Source organism: Rattus rattus, chromosome 10 (assembly GCF_011064425.1).
Source record: "Rattus rattus isolate New Zealand chromosome 10, Rrattus_CSIRO_v1, whole genome shotgun sequence".
Classification (NCBI taxonomy): Eukaryota; Metazoa; Chordata; class Mammalia; order Rodentia; family Muridae; genus Rattus; species Rattus rattus.
In genome coordinates, this window is record NC_046163.1 from 11,432,614 (window position 1) to 11,455,729 (window position 23,116).

The 23,116-nt window shown below is 51.3% G+C and overlaps 1 protein-coding gene across 1 annotated transcript in view; it reads right to left on the reverse strand.

The window, feature by feature from the left end:
- Gli2 (GLI family zinc finger 2) overlaps nt 1–17,146 on the reverse strand; it is a 32,967-nt gene extending 15,821 nt beyond the window's left edge. The window contains exons 1-5 of the mRNA XM_032915614.1: nt 17,003–17,146; nt 15,591–15,776; nt 5,334–5,535; nt 3,611–3,824; nt 2,369–2,491 (exon numbers count right to left, since the gene is read on the reverse strand). Of these exons, the coding sequence (XP_032771505.1) occupies nt 2,369–2,491; nt 3,611–3,824; nt 5,334–5,535; nt 15,591–15,776; nt 17,003–17,096 (819 nt within the window). The 5' untranslated portion in view covers nt 17,097–17,146. The remainder of the gene's footprint in view (nt 1–2,368; nt 2,492–3,610; nt 3,825–5,333; nt 5,536–15,590; nt 15,777–17,002) is intronic.
- Nucleotides 17,147–23,116: the final 5,970 nt, after the last annotated feature.

Consider the following 23,116-nt stretch of genomic DNA (forward strand, 5'->3'; position numbering starts at 1 on the left):
CTGTGTGTTACTGGTTACACAGGAAGGCTACGGATTTCTATGTGTTCGTTTTGTATCCTACCATTTTGCTGCAAGTGGTTTTCAATTTAGAGGGTTTCCCAGTGGAGTCTTAAGGGTCTCATCCATGTAGAGGGTCAGGTTACCTGCAAATAAGGACGTTCTGACCCCTTCCCTTCCTATCTGTACCCCGTGTGTTCCCCCTGCCATAATCACGTGCTGACTGGAATGATAAGCACTAGGTTGAACAAGCGTTGGGGAAGAGGACACCCTTGTCCTCCTGATTGCAGTTTCCCTCCATGTCAGATGGGTGTGGCCAATTGATCCCACTAAGAAAATTAGTCAATCTCAGAAAGGCAAATCCTGCATTCTGTCTCTCGCTTTATAGGTACATAGAATCCTATCTGCACATCATACAGATGATGACGCGAGAGTAGCAAAGCCATCAAGGGGGTGGGGTGGGGGTGGGGTGATAGTGAGAGTAGAGGGAACCAGAGTAGGGTGTGGGGAGAAAATACTTGAAATGCCTTATGCACGTTAGGAAACTGTTCTTATGCAACAGTGTGTGTGTGTGTGTGTGTGTGTGTGTGTGTGTGTGTGTGTGTGTTACACTGTTGTGCATGAATTGAAGACCAGAGGACAGCCTTAGCTATCATCCCTCAGTCACCGCCCACTTCGTTTTATTGATACAGGGTTTTATTGAACCCAGATCTGGCTGATGTGGCTAGACTGGTTGACCAGCAAGCCCCAGGGATCCACCCGTCTCTGCCTCCCCAGTGATGACATTATAGGTACATGATACCGTGTTCAGCTTTCTACATGGGCACCGTGCATGCTAAGGATTCAAACGCATGCCCTCACATGTGTATGGCAAGCGCTTTACTGACTGAATCAGCTTCCCAGCCCCTTGTAAAAGTTCTCTGTCTCTCTGTCTCTCTGTTTCTGTCTCTCTCTGTCTCTCCTCTCTCTCTCCTCTCTCTCTCCTCTCTCTGTCTGTCTCTCCTTCTCTCTCTCTCTCTCTTCCTCTCTTTTTTCTCTCTCTCTCTCTCTCTCTCTGTCTCTCTCTTTCTCTCTCTCTGTCTCTCTCTCTCTCTCTCTCTCTCTGTCTCTTTCTCTCTCTCTGTCTCTCTCTTTCCTCTCTCTCTCCTCTCTGTCTCTCTCTCTCTCCTCTCTCTGTCTCTCTCTGTCTATCTCTCTCCTCTCTGTCTCTCTCTGTCTCTCTCTGTCTCTCTCTCTAAGGGTTGTTGGTGTAAGACAAGAAGGTCTTTGGGAGGCTTTCCTAGAGTGTGAGGCAGAACGAGGCCCCACCCCTTGGGAAGGGCCCACCCTGGCGCCCCTCCCTGTTTCTAACATTCCTGCATGTTTATCTTCCAGGATGTGTGCTTCCTCATCAATTTCAGCACACACCCCTTCCCATGATGGCCAGCCTCGTGGAAACTATGCATCATGTTCAGACTAGTGCCGGTGTCAGTGAGGGGAGAAGAATTTGTCATCAACCCCTCTGTTTGCCTGACAATAAGAGGACCCAATATTTCATGAAAATTAAGTGCCTAGAGCATGCCTGATGGTTTACAGTCTTGATAAAGGATAGGCCAGCAGATGCTGGGAGCCAGGGACCACAGGGAGGCTTGAGCATCCTCGGTGACTGTGAATTGTGGGCTAACAGATGGAGACTATGCCACCGTGAGGGCTTATGGTTAGGAGGCTGAAAGCTAAGGTCAGTAGCAGCTAAGCCTTTCACACGGCACACCTCTGCTCCAAGAGTAGCAAGGGCCCGTGTGTCCTCCTAGGGACAGGGCAAGCAGTAGGACTTCCAAGGGGCTCTAGCTGGGCCTCAGTCATGCCAGCTCCAGGGCTGGCCATAGAGGCTGGGCCTCAGTCATGGTGGCTCCAGGACACAGCTATCCCATCCTTATTCTCCCCACCAGGAGAGACCTGGCATTTAAGTGTCTCGAGTTCCCTTACCCAGGAGCGCCAGTACTAAAGAATATAGTGTGAGCGGTGGGCTCCAGGAGAGGGGGCAGCCTTGAGGACCAGAGCCACTCAGCGGACGTGAGCAGCTCAGACTCAAGGCTGAGGCTGTGAGTATGTGGGGATACATCTGTGAGGCTACCCCACCCACCCCACTAACTTTCTAAGTTCTGCAGATGGCCATCAATCCACTTACCCATTCCATTTTCCATCTATCCATCCACCCACCCAATCATTCATCCATCCATCTGTCCACCTATCTTTGTATGAATGCATGAGTCCATTCATCCATCCACTGCTTTCCCCTCCCCCTTCTAATCACCACTAGGTGCTCAATAGCCAAAACAGGAGATCTAGCCCGGTCCCAGCCCAAGGACCGTGGCAGTGGGCAGCAGGTTACCTGTGTCAGTCCAAGCGGGGAGGCTGGCCGTAGGCCCTCAGCCTCAGTCTTGACCTTGCTCCGCTTATGGATGGTGATGGGGTTCACGGTGCTGCTCACAGCCGACTCGCTGTTCTGCTTATTCTGAGGGAGATGGCAGAGGACAGTCTGTCATGCAGGCACAAGGCAGAAGACCCCCGAATTCTATGGGCGGTGGCTCTACAGTTAACTCACATAGACCATCGTTTATGTGTATGTGTACACATACGTTTATGTGTGTGTGTACACATATACATGCATGTTCATATGTGTGGAGTATATGTTATATGTACATATTCATGCATGTTCATTTGTATGTACATTGTTATGCATACACATATATGCATGTGTGGAGCACGCATTTAGATTTGTGTGCATGTGTATGCATATATGCAGAGATAAGAGGTTCATCTCAAGTGTGTTCCTTAGTCACCACCCACCTTGTCTTTTTGTGGGTTTCTCGCTGGGACCTAGGACTCCCCAATCAGGCTAATCTGTCTGCTTAGTAAGCCCAGAGATCCACTGTCTCCACCTCCTTAGAGCTGGGATTACAAGCACGCACTACAATGCCTAGATTTTTTTTTTTGCACTTCCTTATTTCTTGAGACAGGGTCTTTCTGTGTAGCTCTGGATGCTCTGGAACTTACTGTGTAGACCAGGCCGGCCTTGTACTCAGAAATTGGTCTGCCCCTGCCTCTGCCTCTGCCTCTTGAGTTACGGGACTAAAGGCATGTGTACCCACTGCCCTGAAATGCCTGGCATTTTGAATATGGACGCTGGGGATCATACTCAGGTCCTCATGCTTGCAAAACAAGCTGTTCAGCCAGCGACTTATCTCCCTAGCATCTCCTTACTTCTGTATTTTGAAACATCAAAAACTGAATCTTAGAATGGTCCTCCAACCAGGGCCAGCAGAGACAAGGGTGTGTGGTAGGGGGTGGGTCAACACCTTGTTCCCCATGATATGTGTAGTGTCTCTTCATGCAGAATCCCTACATTAGAGGGTTTCTCCATCCCCGCTTGCTTTTTGGACAAAAGACAAAACTGAGTGATTCGGAACTCACCATGGGCCCAGGCCAGGGTTTCTGACCCAGTTTAAGGCCCTTTCTACCTCGTGATCTCTGTCCTAAAAGCAACCAAACAGTCAAAAGTGCAGAGATCCCTACCAGCTCCTAGCATGAATCGCCCTGGGGGAACCCACCCCAGCTCCCCGCACCCACCTACCTGGTTGGCATCACTTATACAGTTGCTGCTATTGCTGCCTAGCTGGGTAGGCACGGTGATGGAGGTGAGAGTCATGGGCTGCTGGGCCAAGAAAGTGGGTGAAGGCTGGATCAGGGGTGGTGTATGTCCAAAGGCTGAACCCAGGCTCCGCTGCTGGCTCAGGATCTGCTGGTACGCCATGGGATTGATGGGGTGGGGGAAGGTGAAGGCTGGGCTGCAATGGAGAACAGGAGAGGTTGGTAGAAGGAGTGGGTTCGCCGTCAAACCAATGTCCCTGGCAGAGAGGACTGTACTCTGAGGCCCAAGATGGCAAAACTGTTAATCATGCAGTGACAATGGATGTCTTGACTTAGCTTTACTTCCCATGCCTAGCTCCTTGAATGCAACCTTGACCCTGGGCAGGCTGGCCCCACACCTGGCTGCTTCTCTGCTCTGACCCAAGCTGCACCCCTGAAACCCTCTGCTGTCTATCTGAACCTTGCTTGGCTGTGGACCACTGCGCTCCCTCATTGGTACTGAGCCCTTCAGCTCACGCTGCTTCCCCTCTGCTTTAGTTTCTGCTACACTTACAGGCTGTTTCACACTTGCCATGGGTCACTTTTTCCTGGCAAGGGAAGAGGGGATTGCTGGTGGCCTCTAAGGCTGTGCCGCAGAGACATATGGTTTCCTCCTTGCTTCCCCTAGCATCTCTGTGGTGTGAGCTGCCGTGAGGACCCCCTATGTTGAGGCTCCTGTCCACAGTACATGCTCCTACAGTCAGAGACCCAGGACACTCCTTACCTTTGCAAAAGGGGCAAAGACAAAGCCCCAATCTCAGAGCTATGCCAGCCTCGATTTTTTAAAAAGATTTATTTTTTAATATTTATTTATATGTCTGTGGCTCTGTAAGTGTGTGTTATGTGTGGATACGTGTGGATCGGTACCCATACAGGCCCGAGGTGGACATTAGAGCCCCTGGAACTGAAGTTATAGGTGGTTGTGTGTTGCCTGCTGTGGGTACCGAGAAGCAAATCTGGAAGAGTAGCCAATGCTCTTAATAGCTGAGACATTTTTCCAGCCCCACCAAGCCTCAAACTTGCTCTTCAGCAGCTAGCATTTAAAATGCTCAATGTGACAGCCATGTGTTACGCAGCAGGTATTGTAAACAACTGTGTAAGCGCCTGCGTGCAGCCCTCTTAGGAGTGGCAAGCTAGGAGAGGCACACATTTCAGTCACACTGGTTGGGATCTGAGTCCTCAGGAAGGTCCAGTGCTGCACAGAGCAGAAAGAAAACAGTTTTGACGGCACCACGGTGAGACCTGTCACTAGCCCTTGAGATGTGCCTAGATGGACTGCGTCAACGTCACACCAGGTGTGGCTTTTTATGTTAGTCGACAACTAGATCCTTTGGCTCTCTTGTAAATACTAGAAAAGCTACTCCATTAACAACTGTACGTGTGTACGTGTGTGTATAAATGTCAGCAAATGTAGGTAAGGAGCGTGCCTTGGAATACACAGGGAAGGCAGAGAGAACTTTGGGTATCAGTCCTCACCTTCCAACAGCATATTCCATGCTAGCTGGCTATGAGCTTATAGGGCTCTCCTGTCCTAGCGTGTTGACATACCAGCATTAAGTTCTGTGTTGTCTCTATAAAGCTCCATCTGTAAGACCAGACCCTGCCACACCAGACCCTGGCCCCAGCCCAGCTCCCAGTTCTTAGCCCTTCTTGTTGTTGGGGCTCACCTGAGGGCACCAGCTGACAGATGCCCGTAAGAACCGCTGGCTGCTGAGCTGCTCCTGGAGTTGTTGATGTAGGCTACCAGCGAGTTGGGAGAGGTCCGGATCATGCGCTGTAGGTCAAGGCTGGCGTCTGAGAGCGGGGAGATGGATAGAGCCCGCTTGCGGCTCAGTCGTGGGGTCACACGTGGGCTGGAGAACCGTGATGCTGGCAGAGCAGACAGCCAACCAAAGGCGTGTTAATATCACAGAATCTCCTCCCACCTCATGAATATTCATGACCTCCCCATGCCTTGGTGTGGCATGGAGATGGGCCCATTTTCATCACTGAAGAGAATCTCACTGGGAACAAACTGAACAGGGTTACAAGTCAGGGTTCCTAACACACATATGCACTGTAATGGCTATTCCTGGTTGTCAGCTTGACTGTATCTGGGATGAACTACAATCCAGAATTGGAGGGCACACCTGTGATCCTGATCGTGAGGCTTGAAGACACAAGTTTCTGACCTAGGTCTTGGCATGAAGATCTTGAGGCATAATGGCCATGAAAATCTTAGGCCCAGGCAAGCTAGTACACACCTTTAATCCCAGGAGACTGAGTCAAGGAGATCTCAGAGTTCAAGGTCAGCCTGGGACAAAGCAAATCCCAAATCTAGGCATGATGGCACACACCTTTAATCTGGGCCACACCTTCTGCTGGAGGCCTACAGAAGGACTTTGGAAGAAGGAAGATTCACTCTTCTGCGATGCTACACTTCCTCTGCCAGCACATGTTTTGGAACCCACTTCTACAGAAGACCAGTTCAAACACTGGCCTCGTGGGACTGAGCAACCACTGGACTCTTGGACTTCCCATCCACAGCTGCCCATTGTTGGGTTAGTTGGACTGCAGACTGAAGGTCATCACAATAAATTCCCTCAATATAGGGAGGCATTCCATAAGTTCTGTGACTCTAGAGAACCCTGACTAGTACACGCGCGCACGCACAAACATAGCTCTTTCCCCGATCACCATCCCCCACTCCCCCCAAGGAATTCTGGATCTCTCCTCTAGATAACAATGTCCTAGAAGTGGTCTGGTTCATTGTCTCACCTCACACTTTACAGTAGGGGTGTTATGGTAGCAGCACCCTTCAGGGATGCTATAAGGTGTGAAGTTAGGTGATGGGAGGCCTGGACCACAGCAAATTAAAGTGAATGCTGGGGTGTGTCTCTGCTTTCTAGAGACCTGCCAGGTGCAATGGCTTCTCTGCATTGTTGGCCTCCCTCTGGGACTTCATATACATGTGTTGGTTTGCATTGCTGCCTGTAAGCAGTCCTGGTCCTGCCGAAATGCTGGGCAGGGCATCATACAGACTTCCCCAGCCTCCTTCAATGCAGGCAACATGCCGTGAAGTCAGACAGAGCCTGACGGTGGTACCTGTGACCCTGTCCACACGTCTGGGTGAAACGTCTAACTCCCAGGGCTTTGCCAAGGGTGTGGATGGGCAGAGCGGGCCTGCGTTTAGGATAAAGGAAAGGCCCAAAGTCTAGAAAAGATGTCTGAGCCTGGGGCCATGAGCTACCGCACTTTCCCCGACAGGCCTCCATCCAGGCACTCTCTGAGCACCTCAATTTTGTGCCTTGATAATCCTTACCTCAAAGAAAGAAAGATGCAAATGGGGGTCCTCCGAGAGACTTTATGTTATGAAACGAGGGGGACATGAAGACTCTAGCGTTCACCCATGCCTTCCGCATACACATTTTTTTTTGGTATATATGTTCATGTGTTTGTGTGCATGCATGTGCATGAAGGCCAGAAGACATTCTCAGGTGCCATTCCTCAGGAACCGTCCACCTTCTTGTTTAGACAGGGTGTCTTACACAGAGAGAACTCACCAAGGAAGCTAGTCTGGGTGGCCACCTCCCCAGTGGGTGCCCCAGCACACCATCTTTTTTCCCAGAGATCCTAGGGAACGGAACTCAGGGCCCCAGGCTTGCAAGGCAAGCACTTTCCTGAGTGAGCTATCACCACAGCCCATCGTCATATATTTTTCAAAAAGAGATTTTGCTGCTAACATTCTGACTCCCACCCTCTCGGGTGCCCCTAACAAGAGGAAGCAGGCCCAAACTGACAGTAGTATTCATCTCCGTTATTCCTGGCCCCCGAGGGAAATGTGTTTATTAACGCGCCTCTTCCCTTGATAAATCACTAAATAGGAAGAAAAGCCTGGCATTCATTTCCTGTGCTTTTCCTGTGATTTATGTTTGGGGACTGGAGCATTCGCAGCAGCCATCCATCTGTGGTGGCTGCCTGTCCTAACGCTAGCCACCGAGTGACCGGCCACTTGCCTGCCGTCCCTTACAGGATGTCTGATGCAGCCTGTTCTCCACCTATCTCTAGTCTGTTAGTTCTCCCTCCCCTCCCCTCCCCTCTCCTCTCCTCTCCTCTCCTCTCCTCCTAGGCCTCTGGCCCGGGCACACTGATTCAGCTAGGCTGGCTAGCCTCCGAGCTCACAGGGATCCTTGTGTATCTGCTTCCCATCTCTGGAATTACAGCTGCGGGTCACCCTCCTGTTTTTCACATGGGTTCTGGGAATTTGAACTCCTGTCCTCGTCCTCTTGCTTTCGAAGCCAAGCCCTTTATAAATGAGCCAAATCTTCCTCACTTCACCCCACTTAATTTTTCCTTTTTTTGAGACAGGATGTGATGTAGCTGAAGGCGGCCTTGAACTCCTGACTCTTGCATTTCCACCTTCCCAGTGCTGAGAATCCAGGTATGATCGGCTGCAGCTGGCCCAGGTCTTTTCTGAGCTCACTCTCAGGTTGTGTTCTGAGGAATTCAACCCAAGTATTTTACCCATGTATACTTCACTGATTCAAGCCCTCATCTTCCTCATGAGGGAACCTCCATGGCATGGCCATGGAGCTAGGGACTTAGAGGCCAGTGGCCCCATTTCCAGTCATGTCCCAAGGGCAAAGCCAAGGTCTGGGCTTTGAGTTCCCCAAGTGGGGAAGTAGAATTGTATCCTGGTCAACTCGGGTTCACCCAAGGACCTCTTACCCAGTTCATTCCCAGCCTGTGCTCAGCAGCCTGTGGGACCCACAGTTGTTTGCCTCAGCCTCAGTCTCCCCCTTGTCCCAGGCCGGGCCTGGATTCCTGCCTGGAGCAGTCCCCTGAGACCCCAGCGATGTCTGCCTCTCTCCTGTGAGATCAATGCCATCGGTTTCTGAGCCTCCCCACCCTGGATCCGCGGGCTGCATAAAGAATGAGTATCAGGATGGAGGTGACATCCGAGTCACATTAGCGTCAATATGACAATAAAACACACAGCTGGGAGGAGTTAGAGGGCTGTGAGCAGACAGTACTTCAATCAGAACATTTCAGTCTTCTCAAGAGGGATGGGGGGGGGAGGTGGGCTGTGACTGCTGCCGCCCTGCAGATACACTGCCAGTGTCAACAGCGTAGTGTGAGAACGGTCCATGCTTGGGACTGGCCACAAGCAGCGAACTCCTCCATCTCTGCAGAGCCACAAGCAGAAGAATGGATAGCCTTGCTTCTGTTGCTTTCTTGCTGCCTCAGCTCTTGGTCTGAAGAAGGAAGGACATCAAGGGAGAGGCCAGATTGTACCAGAACCTCGGGGCTCTGTTCCCACCCTCATTCTGGCCCAGGGTGTAGAGTGGCACTGGTCTCTGACCCTGTCAGGCCTTGCTGTCTTTCTGACCCATCTACTGTGCCCCACATATGGGAGTACACAAAGTCCAGGAGACACCTGTGGTTCTCAGACAGAGACATTCCCTTCTGTTTATGGTTAAGTTTGCCCCTTTGGGGAGGAAATGGAAAGTTCTAGGAATGGGGCTATAGCCCACTTGGTAGAGTACTTGTCGAACATGTATGAAACCCTGGGCTCCGTACACAGCAACACATAAATTGGCAAGATGGTACAGGCCTATAATTTTAGCACTTGAGAGGTAGAGGCTGGGGGATCAGAAATCCAAGGTCATCCTCAGCTACATAGTGAATTCAAGTCTAGCCTTAATTACATGAGTCCCTGTCTAAAAAAATGTTCCATTTTGTGATGGTTTGTATACTCTTGGTCCGGAAGGTAAGGCCTTGGTGGAGTAGGTGTGTCACTATGGGCGTGGACTTTAAGCCCCTCATCCTAGCTGCCTAATCTTCTGCTAGCAGCCTTCAGATGAAGAAGCAGAACTCTCAGTTCCTCCTGCACCATGCCTGCCTGGAGGCTGCTATGCTCCCGCCTTGGTGATAATGGATTGAACCTCTAAACCTGTAAGCCAGCCCCAATTAAATGTTGTCCTTATAAGAGTTGCCTTGGCCATGGTGTCTGTTCACTTTTGTGAAACCTTTAAGTAAGACGCATTTTAAGAACCATTCATTTAATCCCTGAAGTCAAATCAGTTATGAATGCTAAACGCACTGTTGTGCATTGGGTCCTTGACTCAGTTAAAATGATGCCGTTGAGTTGGAGAAGGAAGGATCTGAGGGCCAAGCCCACCAGGCTTCCGCTCAGGGTGCCTCACAGTTTGGCAGATCCTACCTCTGTGCCTCTATTGGGCACGCAAAGCCTCTGGAACGCTCTCTGCTCTGCTGGGTGTCCCCGTCTGGAGACATGAAGGCAGGTGCTGAGAGAGGAGACTGAGAGGACAGGTCAGGTCAGGTCAGGACCTGCATCGGAGTGCTTACCAAAAAAGGGCCTGGTGCCTGGCCAGACAGACTGAGAGCATTTTGGGGGCGGGACTTGATATGGGATTCAGCTTCATGCTTAGTGCCTAAAACCTAGCCTGGCATCATGTTTACTTCTTTGTGTGTGTGTGTGTGTGTGTGTGTGTGTGTGTGTGTGTGAGAGAGAGAGAGAGAGAGAGAGAGAGAGAGAGAGAGAGAGAGAGAGAGAACAAACTGGACTCATCTGAAAAGAAGAAACCTCGACTGAGAGATTGTCTCCACCAGCTTGGCTGCAGGCAAGTCCTTGGCAGCATTTTCTTGATTGATGATTGATGTGGGGAAGGCCCGGATCACTGTGGACGGTGCCAACTCTTGCCAGGTGGTCCTGGGTTGTATCAAAAAGCAAACTGAGCAAGCCCTAGGGAGCAAGTCAGCCTGCATGGTTTCTGCTTTAGTTCTTGCCACCAGGATCCTGCCTTGGGCTCCTCCCCTGGCTTCCTTCAGTGGGGGACTGTCCCCTGGACGTTGTAAAATGAAATAAACCCTTTCTCCAACAAGTCGGTTTTGATCAGTGCTTTATCACAGCAATAGCGAAGCCTAACTAGGACGAGTGCTGAGAAGCAGACAGTGAGTTTTTTTTTTTTTTTTTTTTTTTTTTTTTTTTTCGGAGCTGGGGACCGAACTCAGGACCTTTGGCATGCTAGGCAAGCGCCTACCACTGAGCTAAATCCCCAACCCCAAGCAGACAGTGAATGAGTGTGCACACCACTTCTTCTGTCAGAGTATTGAGCAAAAGGGAACTTGGTAAGAAAAAGATCTAAGTTTTCCAGGAGGGGACTGAAGCATCCTGTGGGGGTGGGCTGCAGAAAATACAGCTGTTTGCAGGGGCTTCCCTGGTTCCTGCGGTCTATTTAAGGGGAGAAAGAGGATTGGGGAACACCTTGGAGGCAGGCTGGGCAAGCCTCAGCCTTGTTTAGCATCTCTTTCAGAAACAGCAGATTGAGCATCTGCATAGGTACCTAAGCTGGGTGGAAACACCCCCAATACTTTCAAAACTCTGAAGCCAAGTTTGAGCCAAGGTTTGGACCAGGCTGGGGTAGATCTGAGATGGCTGAGGGTGGTGCTTACAGCCAGGTCTGATGACCTGAGTCCCATCCCCCGGTCCCACATGGTGTGAGGAGAAAACCAATTCCCATACGAGTACAGTGGCAGGCACAGGCACATTCCTACAGGCACGATAAATAAATAAATAAATAAAATACAGAAGCTTAAGAAAACAAGAAAGAAAAGTCTAGGCCTAGCTCAGTGGTAGAGTAATCACACTTAGCATGTGTGAGGTTCCAACCTGAGAGAAAAATAAAACAGTAAATCTGCCCGGAAAACCCCCGCTGAGTGGCATGAGCAGGAGAACTGGAAGACTGTTATGACTTGGTATGGTTTTCTTGGGTTTATGAAACCAGTCCCCAGCACTCTCCAGTCACCACCCAAGTCCTGCTCAGGTGTCTGGGGATCTGCGGATCTGAATGCAGAAGAGGAGAGAGGAGGTGGCTATGGTAAGTTATCCAGCCTTTGGAGGTGGCTGTTCCACCAGCCATGAACTCTTCTTGCCCGGGGCCTCCCTGTTTCTTAGATAGGTGCAGCCGATATTGGATGTTCTGGGGAACAGAGCTGTCTCCAGTCCCTTCGAGGCCAACCATAGCTGCCAGCAGCTCCCCTGTCCCCTCCAGTGGTTTCTGCTCTAATTAGCTTGCACCTTTCTCTCCCTGGTCTCCTGTGTCGGCCAATCCTTACACATCAGGTCTTAAAGGCCATGAGCCACCCGGTCCAGCAGCAGGGCTGGCTGTCTTAGGTCAAAGGAACCCAGGTTGGCTACAGTTGGGTGCCTGGAATTCCACGGGCACCTCAGGTGCCCAGGACTTGATGCCCAAGATGCCTTTGTAGCTGCACAGAACTCAAGCCCTCAGGCATGGCAGACCGGCAGATCCTCAGAGCAGAAGCATCAGGGGGACCTGCTCTGGGAGCCAGCAATGAGGCTGCAGGAAGAAGGCAGTGTAAAGAGCCACCTCTGTCCATCCCACTGGTTATCTGACAACATACTCAAAAATAAATAAATAAACAAACAAACAAACAAATAAATAAATAAGTAAATAAAAATGGAATTTCCCCAGGAGACTCATGCTGGGAGAAGGAAAGGGCTGAAACCTCGTGCTGCTGGAGGGGGAGTGTGTCTCCTAGAAAGAGATTTCACACAGTTCTGATAACTTGCCAGACCACTTTGCAGGGAAGAGATCTGATGGCTAGACCACACCTTGACCAGGACTACTTAGCCATGTCCAACTCTTGCCCTCCATGTAAACCAGAACATAAACGTCTCTGTTCATCTTCCCAGTGGCCACGGTGACTAACCCCCTCTCTCTGCTTTTCACTGCTCCTGCTCTGTTTAGCTGGCATTGAGGATGGGCTGCTGAGCCTGGCTTGCTATTGCTGCCACGGTACAACTCCAATAACAACAATACAGGGAGAGGGGGGACAAGCCATGCCCAGCACACCCAGCACGTCCAGCACGCCCAGGGACGATGGATGGGGAGGTAAAGAGGACATGATGCTCAGAGTTGTACACGGCTTGGGGGGATGCAGATACAGCTAAGATATGGGCCCCTGGCGATGGGGGTGGATTTGAAAGAGGAAGAGGGAAATGGGTAGTGAGAGGTCACATCCAGCATTAATTGAGCACCCAGTGTATACAGCAACTAGGCCACATTTACCTTCATTCTACCTTTACTACGTTCTCCTTCAGTCAGCTTCATGTACCCTGCCCACTCACTGCCATCTCTAGGCCACGCTATCCCGAGAATGGTGGGGAACAGCAGGACATGGATTCGGTCCATAAGTTATCATACTGGCTCCTTCTGCATCCTGCCCTGCTCCTCTCTGCCAAATCCAGACCCAGCTGCCTTCTGGAGGATAGAGCTCAGGAACTGGCAATGGATGGTGTGGCTCAGCTAGAGCAAGGCTTGGAACCCCACCTAGAGGCCTGGGGACTTGTTCGCTCGTCCTAAACAAGGTCCTCACTGCAGCCATAGGAAAAACACCCATTCCTCTCTCTGTTGCATGCATGGCACCTCATGGAGACGCATACCCAGTCAGGCGCTCAGGATGCCTGTCACAGTATGACTCCGGTCTGCCCAGCTCTGCTCCTGCTGTGCGGGCCACCTGCTCAACTTGGTCCCCTAGCCACAGCATCAACACGTCTGTCCACTTGCCAGTGATGTCCAAGGTCTGGCTCTAGGTCTTGGAGGGGGGCTTCCCAGCATGGTAGACGCTGCCATGTGGGCATGACTCTGCGCTTGATCGCAATATTGTGCTCAATACCCTCCTGCTGTGTAGCTGTGCTAGGTTTGCAACACTGGGAAACACCACATCCAGGATGCACCCTCCCCAATTCCTGATTTCACTGTGCCAGAGACAAGGATGAGAAAAGAGCCCCACAGATGGGACTTAATACCATGCACCAGGCTGAATCCTGGACCCGACATTCCCTAGGGAAGGCACTGAAGGGAGGGACAGACACTCAGCGAAGTGTTGGCAACACGGTTTTGTCACTCAGGAGCCTCCCATGAGGGAGGAATGGCAGGGATGAGCAGAGCAACTTGACCTTGTGTCTGTGGTGGAGGGGATTGTTTAATCTCAGAGAGGCAGGAAGCATCTAGGCAGACTTCCTGGAGAAGGAGCACTCTTAGTCCTGCCTCTGTGGAGAGATAGCTCAGATGGAGCACGGCCACTGAACAGAGCTGCAGTGGCGGCTGTGGTAAGAAGCCCAGGAATGGGGCCTATGATGTGAGCTGAGGCCTGGATGACATGGGCCCACCCTGAATCTTGTACCCTCGGCGGCCTCTTAACAGCTGCCACAGTCCGTTTCCAACCTGCTACCCTGCAGGACCAGATGGCCTCTCTGCAGGTCTGTCTCCTCCCACCATGCATCACTGTGGCATGAAGATGCTGCTCCCAGCAGGGCTAGAGGACAGCAGCCGGAAGGCGGCACCAGCCTAGAGGTTGACAGTGGTTCCCCACGCCTCTACCCCACATCCCAGGCATCCTAGGACAGTTCTAGGGTTGCAGGTGGAGTGAGATCTAGCTGGAGTGGGGGCAACAGCATTGAGCTTTGCTTTGCTTTCCATGGTAGGGGTTGTGTGCTGACCCAGGGTCTCCTAGTCAGGGGGTATGACACCCCGGGAAAGCAGCCACATGGATGGCTTCTAGTGAGAAGAAAGGGCACGGTGTTTGATGGGCACTTAGAACCTCATCACTCCAAGACTCCTTCCTGACCTTCTGCCCCGCAAAGCGGCCTAGCATATGCCCTGTCTTCGTCACTGAAGCCCATCCTATCACTTGGGCCCTAGACCCTGGCATTGCCCTTGACTCTTTATGATGGTTTATAACAGCTGTTAACTTGGAAAGATCACCATCTAGGACACATGTGTGTGGAGGATTTTCTAGAACGTACTGACTGAGGTGAGAAGATCCACCCTGAAAGTGGGCCATTCTCTGTGCTAGGGTTCCAGACTGAATAGCGAGGAGAAAATGGCCTGTTCCTATTTCATGACTATGGATGCGATGTGACCGGCTGCTTCTCACTCCTGCCACCATGCCTTCTCCACCATGATGGACAGGATCTCCTTAAAGTGTGAACTACAACTAAGCTGCTTTCGTCAGTTTTGTTTACTGGGGGAAGGTTAGATATTTGGTCAGAGCACAGAGTACACTAAGTAATGAATACCTCTTTCCATGTACACATCTCTGCTGGGAATGTGTCTTACATCTCTACCCAGTCATCACCTTTAATCCGATTCATCTACAGCTCAGCAGTGGGGTCTACTGCTGCCTGCCCCGACTCAGTTCTCAGATCATCATGAACAAGATACTTTCAAATGGAGCATCAGATCTCTTTACTTCTCTGTAAATCCTCCCCCAAATGGTTCCACAGCCTCATTTACTCCAGCAAAGGACAACTCCTTAATCAAGTTCCAACTAGATGGCACAGCCCAGCCCGGAACACTGGCCTCAGCACCACTCCTGCCTTTCACCTGATTTCTACCAATCACACTGAACCCAGCAGGAATACTGATCCTCTGCCGGACCCCACTGCACTTCTCCAAGCCAGCATGTGGGCTGGCCCCTTCGGTTCTGTGCTGGAATAGCATCCTCCCCACCTTAGTGAGGGATACGTTTGACTCTCTATGTCCCAAAACTACATGTTAATATGCTCCATCCCTATTTTGTCTACCCCATTCCATCTTAGCTTACTAATCCCCAGTGGTGGGTGGTGTCTGTACTTCCCACTACAGATTCTTCCCAAAAGTTAAGCGAGTGCGTTCCATTCTTTGTGATAGCCACAGATCACCCATCCTATCACTTAGGCCCAGTCCCCATGTCTGGCAGTGTAGATAGTGTTGGGGAGCCGGGAAGACTTCTGCTTGTGTCTCTCACTTGCAAAGAGACAGAAGAGATAGAAGACCTGCTTTCTAGGACTGTCAGTCAGTCACCCTCATCCACCCTATCCCCCTCCCCTGCCCCACGTTACACCATCTGGTACTCACCATCCACAGGGTTGAGGTAGTCATGGAGATGGGGTGCGCTAGCAGCACCACCACTTTGCATTAGAAGGTCCCCGTAGGGTGTGGGGTGGCTTGCCATGAGGGTCATCTGGTGGTAATAGTCTGAAGGGTTGGTGCCTGGGGCAGCGAGGCTAAATAGTCCCCTCTCTTTCAGATGTTCATGGGCCACTGTCACAGAAGGCAGGAGAAGGGAACCGTCAGAATCTACTATCCAAGGGAGTGGCTCAGCAGTTAAGAGCACTTACTGCTATTGTAGAGGGCCCGTGTTCAGTTCCCAGCACCTATGACGGGTGGCTCTCTACCACCCACTAACTCCAGCTCAGAGGATCCAATACTTACTTCCGGGTGGAACCTATGCAAACATGCATGCACACCCACATAGAATGAATATATATAAATACAATCTTTTTTTTAAACAAAGAATTTGATTTTAAGGAAGGAAAAATAATCTGCCCTTGGCCTGGGGCCTCAACGCTTGACCTCCTAGCCAACCCATCACTTCCTGTGCTCGAGTGGAGACCAGAGGTGAACACCAGATGCCTTCTTCAGTTACTCTCCACTGTCTTTTTGAGACAGGGCCTCTTCTTCAACCTAGACCTCACTGATGTTACTAGACTGGCTCACAAGGGAACCCCAGTCCCTGCCTCCCCAGTGCTGGGATTCCAAGTGCTTGCCACTGGGCCCCATTTTTTGATTATTTTCTCTTTTAAAACTTGGGTTCTGGAGGATCAATGTCATACTTACCAACTGAACTGTCTCTTCAGCCCCTAGGAAAAGTTTACATCTGAGAGAGTAACTATATTATGTGATTCTACTCACTTCTAGTTCAAATCAACCTGTTCCAGTGAGCTGGTCCATCCTTTCTTGAGCACCTGAGTCTACTCTGTCATTCCCTGGGGAATGAAGCCTTGGCTGCCTGTAACTCCAGCTCCAGGGGATTCCTGGGAGTTGGGAGGCCATCTATGTTGACCATCACAGGGACAGAAAACAGATTCAGGCAGCAGCCAGCCCTGCTCTGCCTCCCCTTTGATGCTGAGTTCAAGGAGAAATTCCCACACAATCTCTTACTTAATACCAGCTTCCGCAGCCTTTGGTGTGTTGCAAGCAGGATTCTGCCCCTATGATGTGGCTGCGATGGTCTGGACATGAAACATCTCTCAGTGGCTCATGTGTTGAAAGCTTGGGTCCCCAATGCAATGTACAGAGGTGGTGCTTTGGGGGAAATGAGCGGATCATGAGGGTTTTGACCTAATCAACAGATGTATCTATTGATGAAATTGTAATTTTACGTGTTATTGGAGGATGATGGAAAACAGGCTGAGTGGACAAAGCCACTGAGTCACCCCTAGCACCACGCCCAACGTCCCTGCCACTTTTGCACCAACACTACTTACCATCAGCAGGGCTGAGGCCCCTGGCGGCAGAGATCATTGAGAGTGTGGGGCTGCTGTGCACAGACCGGAGGTAGTGCTCCATGTGGGGGTTCATGTAGGGGTGGTGGGCGCTGAAGGGTGATTCTCCAGGGCCAGCAGGGTGTGGAGAAAGTCGTATCAAGGAGATATCTGAGATGACGGGGCTGCCACTTAGCGTGGGAGGCCTGTGGAGGCAAAAGGTGATATTCTCAGAAAGAGCCTTGGGGCATAAATACCCCACTAAGAACCCCAAAACCACAGGAGTAGCCCTCGACATGTGCAGGCACCCACAGACTTCCTGCAGAAGCCTGTCCTTTTAATTTCCTATGCCAAACTCTCTTAGTCAGCTCTAGCTTAGAGTCAGACCTCGGACGAATCAGCCAGTAGACCCGGACTGGAAGCCTCATGGGGCTTTGAGAGATAGAGCTTAGTGGGTAAAGTGCCTACCTCGGAAGCCTGAGGATACGAGTTCAATCCCGAGAGGTGATGGTAAGAACAGAGAGTGGTTGGTGCGGGCTTGTAATTCCAGCCATGCTGAGATGGAGGAAGAGATGGGCTGACCCTTAGAGCATGCAAGCTAACCCTTAGAGCATGCAGGCTAGCTAGTCTAGCTGTTTGGCAAAGTTTAAGGACAATAGAGACCCCTGTCTCAAATAAAAAGTGGACAGCACCTGAGGAGTGACACTTAGAAGTTGTGTTCTAACCTCCATTTTTTTTTTTTTTTTTTCACACCCACAGAAAGAAGGTTATGTATTGGCCCTGTCACTACAATCCTTGTGGTGGAACTTTGGATACTCCCTTTGGGGTTGCTGAGCCTGAGGTCAGCTGACCACATGTTTGGGTTGCAACCCTGCATGTCAATGCACGGGCACCTGCATGTATACTAGAACACGGACAGTACACAGACTGTGACAGCACTAAATCCAGGAATGAGGTCCTAAGAGCTCATTGCTACCACATTGAGCAAAGGGCTACATCTGTACGGGCAGATGTTTGGCGTCAGTCAGATCACCAGGATTCAGAAGCAGCTGAAGGAGAAATTCAAAATCCAAGTTAAATCTTTCTGTGTGAGGTGTGTGTACACATACGCGTGTATGCAGAGGCTGGAGGTCAGGGTCAGCTGCTGGTTCTCAGATGCTATTCCTCTCGCTTGGTGGCTTTTAAAATTCTGTTTTGAGTATTATGTCTACCACTGGCCTGGAATCCAAAAAGGTTAGGCTAGCTAGCTAGCGAGCCCGTGATCCACTTGTTTCTGTCTCCCCGGGTTTGGGATTGTAAGCACACGGCCCAACACCATGCTCAGATCTTTTACGTGGGTTCTGAGGGTTAGCTTTCCTGCTTGGGAAGCAAAAACTTTACTCCAACAGCCCTGGAATGGTGTTCAAGCTGGTGAGCCGAACCAAAATAGAGAATATTGTTCTAGCTCTCCTTATGCGGTGGTGCTTTTCATTCACAGCCTCCTGTCTTGAATGTCCTCAGCAGTCACGTGGACACACGGCTTGGTTTCCATTGCTTGGGATGACCGCACTCGACATGTCTATGCATTGGAGGCTATGGCTTTACTCAACATTTAACGAGTCTTTTAGAACCCCTGGCTTGCCAACCTAGGGCTCTAGGTTTTGGAGACACCTACTCCAAAATCGATCCTCCTCACCGCGATTCATTTTAATTGTCAATTTGGTATGACTTACAATCAGTTGGGAAGAGAGTCTCAGTGACGGATGTCTACAGGAGGCTGACCTGTGGACATGTCTTTGGGGGAATTGTCTAAGTTAATTGTCTAAGTTAAAAAAAATAACCCAGTCTACTCTGGGTGGCATCATTTCCTAGGCAGTCCTAAACCGTGTAAGAGTGGTCAGATTGAGCTGAGCAAAAGAAGGAAGAAAGCCATTCAAATGTGCACATGTGTATTTATTTCTCTGTGCTTTTGAGTCTGGGTGTGATGGGACCGTCTAAAGTTTGTGTCGTGACTTCTCCACAACAATGGACGGTAACCTGGAATCTATGAGTTAAGATAAATTCTTTCTCCCTTTTTGCTTTTGGTTGAGGTGTTATCACAGCAAAAGGAAATGAAGCGCAGACAATGATCCTCCTCCAAAGTACGCATGCGCCACAGCGTAAGCTGGAAGTCGCGTGTGAAGCCTGGGACGGCATCACAGCAGCGGCCTGGATTGGTGATGCTGTGTGGGGTTCCATCCTGAACGGCCACAACAGTGGACAATGTGGTTACTAAGAAAACGAGACTGAATGACTCAGCGTGTCCAATTCTGTATGAAAACTAGCCTGCTTCACAAGGCAGCATGGTGAATGACAGGCAGGTGACAGCCAGATGCACACACATCTGAGCTTTACAAATGTCGATCCATAGATCCGGAAGGAAGCTTTCAGCTATGTCACTCTTTAGCATCTGGGATGCCAGAGCCTTGGTCTTGCAAGCCCAATGAGCTTGTCTAGCTGTGAGCAGTCCTTGTGGTTTTTCCACAGCCCTAGACACCTTCCTTCTTGCATCCTCTATCGTGTGCAAATCCCTTCTCATATCTGAAACCTGGGCACTGCGGGATCCCTGGGGTAACTCACTTCCTGAAGCTCCTTCACAGACTTATTTTTTGCACCCCTAGCAAAGAACACTAGTAGGGTCTCAGGTTGGTATGCCAGAGCCACTGGGTTCTGCCCAGTAGCACAGCTTATCCAGGCACCTTTGAACATGCATACCTGCCCAGAATAGCACCCAGAAGGTGCCCAGAGGCACCTCCCCAGTGGACTACAAGCTCATGGGCAGAGGAAAGCCTATGGCATAAGTCACAAGTCACTTTCAACTGCTGTCATGCCCAAGCCAGCTGCGGAGGGGATCCACCTATGGGGAACTGCACTACTTTGAGGCTTGATTGTGGCCTTGCTGTGGAGAAGTTGCTTTGTGTCCCAAGGGAGCAGGGCTGGCTGATGAACTTCAGGCCAAGTGGGTTCCTCTGGCTCTGGCCGTGACTGTGACAGGATGGACATCCATGTTCTCACCGCACACAGGCACTTTTGGGGAGAGGAGATTCAGGCAGAACAACCGCATGGCTCCTGGGGATAGCCTGAGAGGTTAATGGTGTGCTGGAAGCTGGGTGCACTGCAGGGTAACGACGGCTGGCTGGGGTTTGAAGGCTCTTAGTTTGTATGGTCAATTTGACATAACCTGGCATCGTCAGGAGAAAAATCTCAGCGAGGGGCCATCTAGTTCAGGTTGGTCTGTGGGCAAACCCTTGACCTGTTAGTTGATGTGGAAAGACCTAACCCACTGTGGGCAGGGCCATTCCCCAAGTGGGGATTTCTGGCTGCATACTATAGGAAGCATGCGTGTGTGAATGTATTCTGTCTGCTCTTGACCGTAGCTGTGATGCAATCAGCCACTTTTGGTTCTTGCCTGGATTACCTGACCCGGAATCCTAAGCCCTTCTCTAAGGTGCCTTCTGTCAGTGTATTTTATCACAGCGACAGAAATCAGACCAAGACAAGGACGCAGAAACTGGTGGCTGTAAGTGGCTCCAAACCCAGGAATCGGGCCTCCTTGGCATGGACGTGGCAGTGTGGTCTACCCTGAGAGACACTCAGTGATGACATGAGGATATCCACCACCATGCTGAGACCACACAGCAGTCCCAGGTAGGCTGTCGGATGTGAGCCAGATCTCTCTGGACTCTGGGGCAGGAGGCAGGAGTGAATATTGTCAAGGTAACATGCAGTCAAAACTGGGGCCACTCTGTGAGGGAAGGAGAGTGCCCAGGGTGGTGTCTCTTTCCCACACAGAGGAAGAGGCTGTCTTCAGAGAGTAGTTGCTGCCTGTAGGGGAAGAGGAATACTGCTTCACTTCCTCCAGGTCCTCCTCCATCACCAAGGAAACAGGGAACCTGAGTTCTGCCCAGGCACTGCGTTCCTTCTCTCAGCCCCAATCTCTGTGGAGCACACAAGTTCCCTGCAGGGCCCTGGACACCTTGTTATGGTGGTCATCAAGAAAGATGCATTGCTACCAACTCCTGTACAACAAATGGCCCTAAGGAGGACATGGGCCCAGAGAGCAGGTCATGACTGGCCTCGTGCCCTCAGGTGGGAGGTGACTGGGAGTGAACTGGAGCAGAGCTTGCACACTGGATGGTGTTCCCAGTCTCCGGGGCTGCCCCACTCTATTAGAGAAGAGTCCTTGAGGACTTCTAGTCTGCTAGTGGCCATGGCTAAGACACCCAGAGAAGCCAATTCAGCTTCCTCAAACTGGTTTACCAGGGAACAGTGGGGTGACTGGCCATTCCCTGACGACAGATTTGATCAAAGGTCTGGGGAACAAGTCGTTACTCTTCCCCCAATGCCAGATAGGTTGACAGATTGGGCCTGCAACAGTAGGATCTGGGCCCTGGAGCCATGGGCCAATGAGTAGCCCTTGAAGTTTTGTTGGGCATGTTGAAATTAGGACTCAATTTGGGAGGTATCAGAATGTGGACATGGGACTGGATCTGGCCCTGGGAGTCAAATCAAATCACACGCTATCCACTTCTGAACTCATGGAGGGTCAGGCTCAGAAGAGCTCTGGGTTGGACAGAGGGAGAAGGCAACAAGAAGGGCCAGCTATGTCAGCTACTTGATCACAGACCGGGAGTTTGAGAGCATGACCATACGCACTTGTGCTGTGGGAGGTTGGGAAACCTGAAAGAGACCCCCAAGGACAGAATGGGACCAAGAGTCGGAAGTGGAGAAGTGGGTTGAAGACAGGATGTCTCGGTGGGCAGTGCTGGCTGTGCAGGGACCAGGATGAGTTTAGATCTCCAGCATCCATGAAAAAAGCTAGGCATGACGGTGTGCACCTGAAATCCTAGCATTTGCACCTACTCAAGCACGCCTTCCCTCAAATATATATAAGGATGTCATGAACCTTACCGGAGAGACAGATTAAAAAAAAGCCAGCCTCTGCTCTCAGGAGGTCAAATTGGACATGCTCACTGGCACCCTCCCCCAGAAACTCTGCCTGCTGGTCCTTCTGGGGCTCCACTCAGTCGGTCTCCAGCTCACCCTGGGGGGGGTGGTGTCTGAGAGACCACCTTACACGCTGTAAGTGGAGTGTGAGCTTTGAAGGCCGACAGATGGGGGTCTGAGTCTCAGTGCTGCCACTCCTGCGTGACCTGGTACCACACCCCTTAGAGCCAGGCGTTCCTCGCCTGCAGGCTGGTGCGGATGTAGATGGATGAGCAGGTGCAGACAGATGAAGGGAGCACAAGAAGAGTGGGGAGTAACTAACAGTCTTCAGTGGGTGTTCAGCCAGCGTTTCCCCTTCTCATACAGCATGAGAGCTCAGCAGGGGGAGCACACCCGCTCACCCTCCTGACACCCCGACTCGTGCCCCCTTCCTACATGCCAGCACAGGAGCTCTGGCAAGAGACAAAAGGAGAGGCTGAGGTGGTGAGGATCCCACATAGCCGGCCACGTGCACCGTAGCACCAAGACTGGGCCTGAGCTAGCACGCCCAGACCCTTGGTAATGGGTCCCCGAGGAGACAGGATGGGAGCCATGTCTTCCTGGAGGGGAGGGATGAGGGTGATGCCGGCTGGGAGTATGAGCAAGGCTCTCACAGACGTAGAAATGAAGGGAGGGCCTGGGCTTTGTAGCATGGAACAGCCCTGGGGCAGGAATGGACGTGTTCCTTCCTAATGGAGTGAGAGGAGGGAAAGGAAGCAGGGGGAGGGAGGGCTGGGGCTCCAGAGCCCCACCCAGCAATGCCTGTCTGGGAAAGTGAACAGTGTGCTGACTCACCCAGACTCAGCCTGAGCACCAGGGTGGGCCCTGATCTCCCACCAGGGAAGGGAGAGTGGAAAGATCAGACCTGAGCAGCTGAGGCAGGGCCATGAAGCCCGAGTCAGGCAGGAGCCTGTGGCCCATCTCACGGACAGAACTACTGAGACCCAAAGCAACACTGGCATGGCTGTGAGGAGGCCAGTGCAGCCAATAAGCTGTAACACTACACGTTGATGGTCCCCAGCCTGGTTCAGGGGCCTCTGAGGATGACATTTTTGACTGCCAGCCTACACGTCTCCTGGGCTGGATTCTGGGGTGACCTGTGGCTACAACTCT